The 11,404-nt window shown below is 43.3% G+C and overlaps 1 protein-coding gene across 1 annotated transcript; it reads right to left on the reverse strand.

Annotated features, from left to right (window-relative positions):
- Window positions 1-8,527: 8,527 nt before the first annotated feature.
- Window positions 8,528-11,162, reverse strand: OTOR (otoraplin). Its single transcript, XM_010854066.1, has 4 exons — window positions 10,984-11,162; window positions 10,477-10,616; window positions 9,473-9,583; window positions 8,528-8,623 (listed from the first exon to the last, which is right to left on the reverse strand). The coding sequence occupies exons 1-4, from the start codon at window positions 11,096-11,098 to the stop codon at window positions 8,600-8,602; spliced, it is 390 nt and encodes a 129-aa protein (XP_010852368.1). The 5' UTR covers window positions 11,099-11,162; the 3' UTR covers window positions 8,528-8,599.
- Window positions 11,163-11,404: the final 242 nt, after the last annotated feature.

Raw genomic sequence — 11,404 nt, forward strand, 5'->3', positions numbered from 1 at the left:
TGTAGACTCAAGTTTAGAAATTTCTCTCTGAATGCCAGATCCCAAGTCCACCACTAGATGTCACCCTGGTCCCACCAAAGTTTCTCACTAACGCACATCATAGTTTCAGGGTCCATGGAAGCCGTGGAGAAGGAAATCAAAGGCCTGATTAGCCGCCTCTTGCCCAGAAAGGACGGAGAAGGCAATGGCACCCCACTCCAGTACTCTTGCCTGGAAAATCCCATGGACGGAGGAGCCTGGTGGGCTACAGTCCATGGGGTCGCTAGGAGTCGGACACAACTGAGCGACTTCACTTTCACTTTTCACTTTCATGCATTGAAGAAGGAAATGGCAACCCACTCCAGTGTTCTTGCCTGGAGAATCCCAGGGAAGGGGGAGCCTGGTGGGCTGCCGTCTATGGGGTCGCACAGAGTCAGACACGACTGAAGCGACTTAGCAGCAGCAGCAGCCGCCCACAAAGGATGCAGTTGGTACAGGATGCTGTGAGGATGAAGTGAAATGGAGCACACTGTGCAGAGCTGGGCTGCAGCAGATAAAATCGGTGCTCCCCCCAGACGCCCTGAAAGTCCTTGTGAGGGTTGTTGTGTACCTCAGCACCTAAATGCAGAGAGAACCGGAACTGCCTTGAGGTGATATCCCCCTACTGCAACCTTTAAGACCAGTGGGCCAGAAGAACACTCAGCTTCTCGACTGGGTCCCTATGGCCCCTAAGACACCACTTTCTGCACCTGAGCCCCAGGTGGGACGAGGCAGAAGCCAGGGCTACAAGGCGTTGCCTGGTTTGCTGCCTGTTGAACTCCTGCCCTGTCCGGCTGCCCCTGTCTCCCTCACCTGCTTCTCCTGGGAGTCATTCTTCCTTCAATCACTGTCCATGAACCCTCATCTCAAGGTGAGCTTCTGGGGAACCTCCTCTAAGATACTGGTTTATAGCTGATATGCAAAATAGTTGGTTCCTTTCCCCCAGGATCATTTCTCTGTCTGCTTCAGGTAACAGTGGGTTTGGAAACTCAAGTGCCCTCAGCACCCCCTGCCTTTTTGTGCAGGAAGACCAGCACTGCCAGTCTATCCGGGTGACCCACTCTGTGTCTACTGTCCCCTGAGCCCGGCTGAGGCTGGTTCTAGGAACCAGTGTGTCTCTTGTAATCGTTGGGAGTCAAGGCTCAGGCTTTTGTCTGTTGATCCGTTTGTGCTGGCACTGATACTAGTAACTTCCGGCTCAGGGAAAGATCCAGAAGCAGATTATACAATCCATAAGTCATTTTGGAGGCAAGAGGGAGGAGAAACAGCAGGAGAGCATTAATGAGGGCTGACTGACTGCGGGTCCAGGGAACACGACTCAGGTTTCCGCCTTGGGTTTGTGGAAATCTAAAAGCTGGCATGGGATTGTTTTAAAAAGTAATTTTATTTCATTCGGTTTATTGGCCAAACCACAGGGTATGTGGGATCTTAGTTCCCTTACCAGGGGTTGAACTCATAAACCTGGCGCTGGAAGCGTGGAATTTTAACCACTAAACTGCGAGGGAAGTCCATGATTTTTTTTCCCAGCTTGACATAGGATGGCTCAAACAAATTAACATTCCCATCTCAACTGGTTCATTTGGCCAGAATAAACTCACATGCTGCAGCAAATAGGGAGAAGGAAGAGGGAAGGTAAGATGAGATGGAGTGGGGGAGAAGGAGGGAGAGATTTAACAGCTCAAGCTCATTTTTTATCTCCCTAACATACTGACTTTAGTGTAACTTATTCTTGAGAAAAATGATTAAAACAATTGCTCACAGGTGACAGAAAAGTCATTTCCATTTAGAAAAATATTTAAATCATGGTTTGGGGAACGTTCCCTGTCTTTGTTAATAATGGGTTAGAGGGTAGGTTATATAAAGCGTGTGGATCAATAGATCATTTTCCTGATTAAATTACCGCTACACTGTGGTTTTTGTAGGTGATACAGCTGAGAAGACACCATGCCGTGGAAAGGCCTTTAAGTCATAAAAATTGTATTTCAAGGGTACAACATGGAATAGTATTAGTTTGTGTGATTTCCCTTTCTCTTTGCCGCCCCCCACCAGCATTCAGATATATAAGGCCGCTTGTTGAAGAAATGAGGTTTTTTTTTTTCCTCCTAGTGCTTGCTCCTATGTCTTCTCTCCATACGGAGCTGAAATACCCACTCCCTCCAGAGATGTGTTTATGTGCGACATGAATGAAGCTTCCTATTTCCCTGTACAGAATTGGGGGCACGGCCAATAAACTTGAGAAGCAGTAAATGCCCACACTTATCAAGGGTCAGGAGCCCATGATGCCTAGAGCGCTGGCACCTTCAATTTACCTCTTTTCTAAGCATATGAAATAGGCTAGGATTTTCTAAAACTTGACTGTGCAAAAACCACTGCTGAATTTAACCACACTGTGAACATTGAACGAAGTCAACTGTGACTCAAGTATTTTTTGCACAAACTGTGTCTTTACCAAAACCATCAGGGCAGGGAAGGAGGTGGGGACCCTAATGATCTGGATTTTCTGGTAGAAGTTGACTGGAGGCTTGATTATCCTGACAATCACATCAGTTACTCTGTTTCACTTTGCCATTTCACATAGCAAGTCAGAAAGAAAACCGTTGCTAGGACTGGTGGGGAAAGGGTTTTAAGACTTCACCTCTGGGAATCGAAAAACTGGGTCTCTATTCTTAATATCTGATGGAGATTCTGATTTACCTCTCGCAGGTTTGCAGAGAGCAAAGCAGCTTGCCCAACCACCGGCCCCTTGAACAAGAGATACAACTTTTAACAAAAAGGAATGCTATTGCAGCAGGAATGTGCTGCCCAACGGCAGGGAGAGATGAGCTCATGGTGTTTTCAGCAGGTAATCAAAGTGGGGCCTTAAATTGCCCTTTCTTGCCATTCGCTGAATGTTTGTTCCAGGGAAATAGCCAAGAAAGGGAATTCTAAAGCCTGTTCTCTGAAAATGAGGTGCCTCACAGATCTATGGGCTCATTAATTAGGTCAGTCTTTAATAGTTTCTGCAGGATGGCAAGGGATTTACTCTGAAAGACCTCTAGCCACTTCTTTATTAGTCACCCCAAGGATATGTCACAACTGTGAGTGCTCAGAAGGAGCGGCTGAAGTCAAGCAAAGTTGCTCTTGGCGGGACATCAGACACCAGGAAGAGTCTGATGGCCTCCTGCCATTGGCAATATCCTTTGAGGATGCGGGAGGGTGAGAGCAGGAAGAACTCTAAGAAAGAGGGCATTGAGGCTTATAAGGGAACAGTATCCCCCTGGTGCCCAGGTGTTTTTAAACATCTCTTTGACAGAGCACCAGAAACATTTCCCCAGTTATGAAGGTAGGAAAGAGGTGCCATCCCAGACGTTAAATATAACATTTGTCAAGCTTGTGTATATGCGTGTCTGCATCTTCATGCTAAGTGTTTGCAGAATGCCTCGCAAACCACTTCCAAAAAAACTATGGAGAAAGACAGAAGTGTTCTGGAAATAAAAGGTGCGCAAGATATACTTTTGATTCACTTAGAAAAATCTGTAGTTTTTCCAAGGTTTCAAAATGTTTTATGCTTTTTAAAAAAAAAATAAGTATTTACTTGGCTGTGTCCAGCCTTAGTTGCGGCATGTGGGACCTTTGTTGCAGCACGCAGGATCTTTCGTGGGGCCCACAGACTCTCTAGTGTAGCGCAGGGGCTCAGCAGTTCTGGCCTACAGGCTTAGTTGCTCCTCAGCATGTGGGATCTCAGCTCCCAGACCAAGGATGGAAGCCATGTCCCCTGCATTGTAAGGCAGATTCTTAACACCTGGACCACCAGGGAAGTCCCTCAAAAAGATTTTAAAAGCCTCTCATTTTGAAGTTAGTTTTACTAACGTTTGTTACATGCCTACTGTGTACTGTGCACTGTGCTGGGTGATTTTACAAACAGTATCTCATTTAATTTAATCCCCTTAATCACCCCCACAGTTAGTTATTGCTGTCTTCAAAGGCATTGTTATTCCCACATGTAGATGACTAAAATGGGACATGAACTTGGTGACAAACGACAGAAGTCTGAGCCAGCGTCCCACATGATAAGGAAGAGTCTCGAGGGGTCTGAAATCTACGGCGATTCCATTGCAGAAGTTCCACTGGCTTTGACATAACACGAGGAACCAGCCAAATGCAGCCTGTTTAGATTACTTATATTTACTGTATTTACTGTAACAAAGATGTATCACATATAACGTTATGCATCCTAGTAATCTATCCCGAATAACGTCCTCCTCAGTATGCATTCTGACCCATGCGTGCCTTTTTAGAAAGCAAGTGGAAACCACAGTACCTCAGTCTCCCTGTGGGTCCCTGTTGTGATCTGAGGAGGAGTTCTCTCTCCACAGTGGCCCCTGGGCTGTTGTGTGCTTTGGATCTTATACAAGGCTTTCAACAGAATGAGGGTCAGAATGTCTGGCCAGGAACTTGAACTTCCCACCTCCAGAGAGCAGAGGGACAGCATACGGCCCTGCAGATACAGCAGCTGCCCTCAAGCTGTGGACCCAAGGGACCACGCTCTGGTGGGGCACCCTTCCCCCACCATGAGGTGGATTTCCCAAGAGACGCTGCTGTTTACACCCCTGCTAGGATGGAGATACACAAATGAGACAACCTTAATATGATTAGTTTACACGCTGACACTTATCTGACTGTAGGTCTCATGGGTGAGCAAATTATACATGTTGATCTTTCTAAGGTGTGGTGACCCTTACATGCTGATGCTGATGAATGGCTGTGACCAGAACTGGGACCTCGAATCTAAATTATGCATGCAATATGTAAAAGAATATATATGTAAAAGTACATATTGGCAGAGTTAAATAAACAAAAAATAGTCTTGAAAAAAAATTATACACACATATTTCACACCATGACCCTGAAATGACTTGGGACTGTCAGACAATTTTAGGTGATTAAAAAAAATAAATAAAACTACTTAAAAGTATGCAATCTGGAAAGTGTTCCAAATATCTTTGCTGTAGACGTTCCAGATGGTCTGATGGGGAAATGCAGTGTCTGATCAGTGAAGCGTCGGGTAGGTTACAGCACAAGTGTAGGAGTGAAGGGCATCATCCACGGAAATCCTCTCGGGTCAGCTGATAGTGACTGCCGCTTAGGGGTCCTACCCCGTGCAGACCCTGTGCACACATTGTATTTAAACCTTGCCGCAACTCAGCCACAAAGTTGTCATTAATCCCTTTTATTATTTACTTTGTTTTTTTTTTAAACCTTTTTATTTTATATTCGAGTATAGCCAATTAACAATGTTGTGATAGTTTCAGGTGGACAGCAAAGGGACTCAGCCATCCGTATACACGTACCCATTCTTCCTCCCCCTCCCCTCCCATCCAGGCTGCCACATTGCGTTGAGCAGAGTCCCCTGTGCACAGTAGGACCTTGTTGGTCCTCCATTTTCAATACAGCAGGGTTTACATGTTGATCCCAAACTCCTTAACCACCCCTTCCTCCCATCCTTCCCCACCAGCAACCGTAAGTTTGTTCTCTAAGTCTGCATTTTTTATTTTATTTTTGCCACAGCACATGGCTTGTGGGATCTTAGTTTCCCAACCAGCAATTGAACTCATTGATCCTGCCTTGGAAACACAGGGTCTTAACCACTAGACTGCCAGTAATTGCCACTAGACTGTCCATAATCCCTTTTGTAGTCAAGAAAATGGAGGTTCCTCGAGGTTAGGACCTTATTCAAGCACGTGCACAGCTAGGAAATGGCAGCACTAAGCTGTGCAGCCCACCCTCTTCTTGGGTTGCCCTGGGCTCTGCTTTCATCACCCAGCTTTTCTGAGCCACCCATTCCACACATCCTTAAAAAAAGATTTCAAGTTTTTGCCTGCCAGCACCCCCCATGCTCTGACTCTTCTCACCTTCCCGGGCTTTCCGTATTGGCCTCATCCTGAAGTGGTACCCACTTTTGGGGAAAAAAATTAACTTTATAGTTTCAATTAAAAAAAGGTTTTTTAAAATTTATTTGGCTGCACTGGGTCTTAGTTGTGGCATGAGGAATCTTTTTTAGTTGAGATCTATGTGATTTATGTGAGCTCCGTTCCCTGAGCAGGGCTCAAACCTGGGCCTCTTGCATTAGGAGCATGGAGTCTTAGCCACTGGACCACCAGGGAAGTCCCTCACTCGCACTGGTACCCACTGCCCTGCCCTAGGCCGTCTCCCTCTCCCTAAGTGGGCTCGTGGAACCGACTTGTCTGTGCTACCCATGTCCAAATCTCATCTTATTTCCTTATCCTTCCATAAATCTTATGAATTAAATGTGTATGCTTTTTTCCTATTTACCTGTCCTACAACAGTTTTAACTCTTAGGTCCAGCCACAGAGTCGAGAAGGGTAGAAGGAAGTTTTCCCCTTCCTACGATGTGTCCGTGAATCCCCGAGGGTCCTGTTAAGATGCAGGTTTTGACTCAGAAGGTCTGCAGTGGGCCCTGAGACTCCACTTTCTAACCAGCTCCCAGGTGAGGCCCTGCCCCTACTGGTCCAGGGATGACTTTTTGCTTTCCCAGAGCCTGCTCCTGCTAAGTCACTTCAGTCGTATCTGACTCTGTGTGACCCCATAGATGGCAGCCTACCAGGCTCCCCCGTCCCTGGGATTCTCCAGGCAAGAACACTGGAGTGGGTTGCCATTTCCTTCTTCAATGCATGAAAGTGAAAAGTGAAAGGGAAGTCGCTCAGTCGTATCTGACTCTTAGCGACCCCATGGACTACAGCCCACCAGGCTCCTCCATCCATGGGATTTTCCAGGCAAGAGTACTGGAGTGGGGTGCCATTGCCTTCTCCTTCCCAGAGCCTAGATGGTATTTAAAGTTCCTGCAAGAGTTTTCCTTCTTTTCCAGCAGGTGAGCCCGCAGGAGATTTGAATCAGTCAATGAGCTCTGAATTTCTGGATGAGACCAGTCCTGAGGGTGGGAGCAGATTTGGGCCAGGAGGGAGCCTACAGCTGGAAGCCCTGTACCTGAGGAGTGAGGCTGGATGCCTGAGCCTGGGCAGATGGGGGTTCTGGGTAGACTGACGGCACAGTGGGGGTGCTGGATGTCTTGAGAGGTGATGGGGTATCTGGAATCAGGGGAGGACAGCAAGTAACAGGCAGATAGAAACAGAGGTTGGATAAATGCCTCTTGCCTTAAAATTGTGTTGAGAGATCTAGATGCTGCCTGAAACATTTTAGGAATAAAGTGAGTAGAAAAAAAAGAAGAAAAAAAAGGTTTGGGTTTAAGGGCTTTTACTTGGGGGATACCATTTTATTCGACTGACCTCCATAAGAGTTTGGCAAAAATATATTCACCCAAAGTCACAGTGGACACAGCTGTAAAATGACCCTGGGGTCCAAGTCTCCAACCTGTCCTAAAAATCCTCCTCTCTATGCTTGTGGGATGATCAGACCGCAGAAAACGGGAACAAATCTCATTCCCAACTCCCACCTCCCAGACTTTCTATTCCTCAAGCTGAAAGTGTTTTTAAACATTTTTAACTCGGAAATTGTGAAAATTTTGAGTGTAGCACAGGCATTTTAATTACATGTAAACAAACAAACAAAAGCTCATGACTACATCAAAAGAATTACATTAGTAACATACAATCAAAGCTGATTTCCAGTTAACTGTGAAAAAACTTGTGGGTCCATCAGGATTAGCAAACCTGAATCCCCTCACCAGATGTCTTAGCATATTACCCTTGACTTAGGGAAGAGGATATTCAAAGTTGAAATAGAAGTGGACAAAATAACCCACAGACTTTTTTTTAATATTTTGATTTGAAGCTTGAATAATATCCAGTAATAGCACATAATAAGGGGAAATTATTATATTACAAATATTTCATAAAGTACCCCACCACTTAAACTAATTTAAAATTTAAAAGTTTAATTTAAATTTAAAATTATTTAAACTTTATTAAAATTAAAATTTATTGAAATTAAAATTTTACATTATTTAAAATTTGGGGAGAGGTAAATTTATTGTTCAGAAGGTAAAGTTATTCAACTGAAATAATTTGTGAGACATTTTTTTAAAAGAAATTTAGAAGCATAGTCCAACAGTTCTTTTTCTCCTCCAGCAGCTTCACACCCCAAAGGCATCAAATATTATGTCCATTGGGGAACATTATAATATTGCAGCTGGCCAGAGAGACTAGAAGACATCATGTCCAAAAAAAAGAACCATGACCTTAAGTTTATTTGAGGATCCAAAGAGCTGGGAAGAATTACTATTTAGAAATAACTATAAATGAACTATCTTCTATTTGATCCCTTTGTAAGAGAAGGCTCTAGGCTGAAAAACTAATTCTCTGCTTTCAACTCACCCATTTGAGGCAAACGTCATCCAGTTCCATGTAGTCTGGAAGACCAGACCAGGAGAACATTCCCCCTCCCATTTTCCTTTCCTTCTTCCTCCTTCACCCTCTCCTCTCCTCTCCCCTTTATCTGCCATCTCCAGGCTCAAGTCAAACCCTTGAAACAAAAGTCAGAAAACAGGGACAGGTATTTTTTGGTTGTTTTGTTTTTTTCCTTTATTTCTGAAGTTTCCTTTCTATCGGTGAATTTGTCTAACTTCTTACTCGCAGAAAAAGTCAATATCCTAGGAAAAAAAAAAAAGCAAAAAAAGACTGAGCTGAACATGCAGGACCAAAAAACAGATGTATATTCTTTATTTAAAATCATACATAATCAAAGGGAAATTTGGAGTTAAAATAAGTAAAGCTTGAACCCCAAGAGTATGACTCAAGTTTTACTTTAACTCAAAAACTACTTAAAATGAAAATTCTCAAATACACTTTTAATTTATGATTCTTTGACACATTCAAGTTCAATGCTAAGACATGATGACAAATGAGTTGCATTTGTGTAGGTTGGTCAATGTTTTAAAGTTTTTTTTGCACAGTGATTAGCTCCAGAAGAATTATTTCAAAATAACCACCTTGCAAAGTCACTCAAAAAGGATCTTTTATTTCTGTTTTGGTTATACAAGACCCCAGAGCATTAGGAAAAGGACGGTTCTTTTTCATACATAAGTAGGGTCTCTCTATCACAAAAACAGGCATTCAAATTTTTTCCAGAATGTTTTGATTTTATTAAATAAATGATAAATACAGGTGCTGATATTTTTCTCAGACCAAGTGTTTAGTTGATAAGTGAGCCTGTCAGTAAGAGTCAGTCAATACTATTTTGGCTTCTTTCTTTGTGACGTGGAGTCATTTCCAGGATAACTTACAACTAAAACACTTCCTCTAGTGACAGAGAGAGTTCACTAACCTTTCCACATTGATAGTAGGTATAAATGCTCTCCCAAGTCTCGTTGCCTAGAGACGTCACCCTTGGAAGTGGGGGACTTTACCTGACGCAGCTTGTAAGATGCATCTTTTTACACCTGCCTACGTCTACATTCTGAGTCCTTTTCTCCCCTCTCCCCAGCCCCAGGGACGCTTACCGTGGTAGGAACTTCCTTGGTGGCTTCTTGGTACACATGCTGTTCCTGGACCAAGTTGCTGGGAAAATAACCCACGGTTCCCATTTCATCCTCAGACTGATTGCCATAGACCTGAGTGCCCAGAAATGTAACAGAGAGGGGAAAGCAGATGTGATACTCTTTTGGAAACCCTCAGGCATCCTCTTTGTTGTCCATGAGAATCATAAAACTACCAATGCCTTGCTTCTCAAGTTCACTCCCAGCAACTTTCAACCCACAGAAACTGCGTGTCTGTTCTTTTGTGGCCCACTCTTACTGGTCTCCCTACTTTAGCATTGCATCGTGCCATCTGTGAACTGCCCAGAAATCTTTTTTGGAACCCATAAATGAAGTCTGTATCTTTTTTTGTTTTGGTTTTAAGTAAATAGACACTGTTATTTTAAAGAACTTTTAAAGGACTCTCCCCATTTTTTAAAATTCAAGTGAACATATTCTTGAGTGCATTTCAGATTTAACTCTCCATTACTTGAGAATATGTCTCTGGAGCTGGAGCTGCAGTGGGGGACAGTAGATCAGTTCAGCTTCATCCCTCCCCAGGGCCCACCCCTGTGTGTTTTAACTGAAGAAAGCAGATTCTTTGGAGTGAACGAGGGTGCTAAAGTTTCCTTAAAAACATTGAAATGTAGCCTGACTGCCAGCACACATGCCTTTTACTTGGCAAATCCACTCAAGTATTTTTGAATAAGGTTCAAACTCTTTGGGATGTTCACGCCCCCATGTGTTCGACTACATTCTCTTGCCAAAACAGCAGATAAACCTACATTGGATTTTGTGATGAAGTTTTCCTTGTTTCTTTAAAATGCAATAAAAGCAAATATACATGAAGTTTTGCATAGCCACAGCTCCTCTATTGTTCTTAACAGCTAGTTTTAAATATTAAAAGGCATCGAAGATAGGTAACAGAGGAAAAGTTAAGGGCAACATATGTCAAGATATTTTATATATTTTAAATGATCTCGTCTTACGCTGCCAGCCCAGAATTCTCCAGCTTCATTTTCTTTTACCAGCTTTGAGTAAACATAGATCCACTGTCCTTTTTTAACGTTAATGAATCTACAGTCCGGAGCATTGTAATCTTCTTGAGCTCTGGCCAGAGAAATAGTATCTGGAAGGAAAAACCATGAAATAGTATCTTGAAGAAGAAAGCATGGACGCCTGGGTTTTATAACAGGAAAAACCACAGAGCATATCAGAAGACTAGGAAATCACAGTGACTAACACCTCCTGGTTTATAGCTCACATTCAATTCCAGAAGATAACTAAGGTTATTAAAACAGCATCCAACAGAATCTTAGCCAAGTGAATTCTTCATGCTGAGACACAAAAGGCACAGACCGGGAGAAACGACACTAATCGCATGCACATTAGAGAAGATTCACTTCCAAATACAATTAGATTCTACGCTATTAGTGGATATTTTTTTTTTCAGTTATATAATAGAAAAGTAATAAAAGGTGTAAAAAAGTCCTTACAGACACATTCATCATCTGCACACAGCTTCTTGGAAGCAAGTCTGTCCATAAATATTCCATGCACAGCACATACGGCCACAAGACCTGGGAGGAAAAGTAACAACAGTCTTGCCATCTTCCTCTTTTGCTGTTTTTGCTTTCGCCCTTTGAGTGGAAGTGGAGACTGACTTCAGTGCTTCCTGTCTTTTATGTGAAAGCCAGACATCTGGGCGAGTCCCCTGCAGCCAATGGGGAGGTAGCTACCCGTGCCTCGGCCTCCATAGCAGTGACGGGGCTCTAGGGGTTCTTCAGCATTGGAATTTCTAAAGAGACTCAAACGCTGTGTCTTTTTTTTTTACACACAAATGCTATCCAGAATAGTCCACTATTTTAAAAACACTTTCTATTTTATAGTGAAGTATAGCCGATTAACAATGTTGTG

The sequence above is a fragment of the Bison bison genome, unplaced genomic scaffold (assembly GCF_000754665.1).
Source record: "Bison bison bison isolate TAMUID 2011002044 unplaced genomic scaffold, Bison_UMD1.0 scf7180017864335, whole genome shotgun sequence".
Lineage (NCBI taxonomy): Eukaryota > Metazoa > Chordata > Mammalia > Artiodactyla > Bovidae > Bison > Bison bison.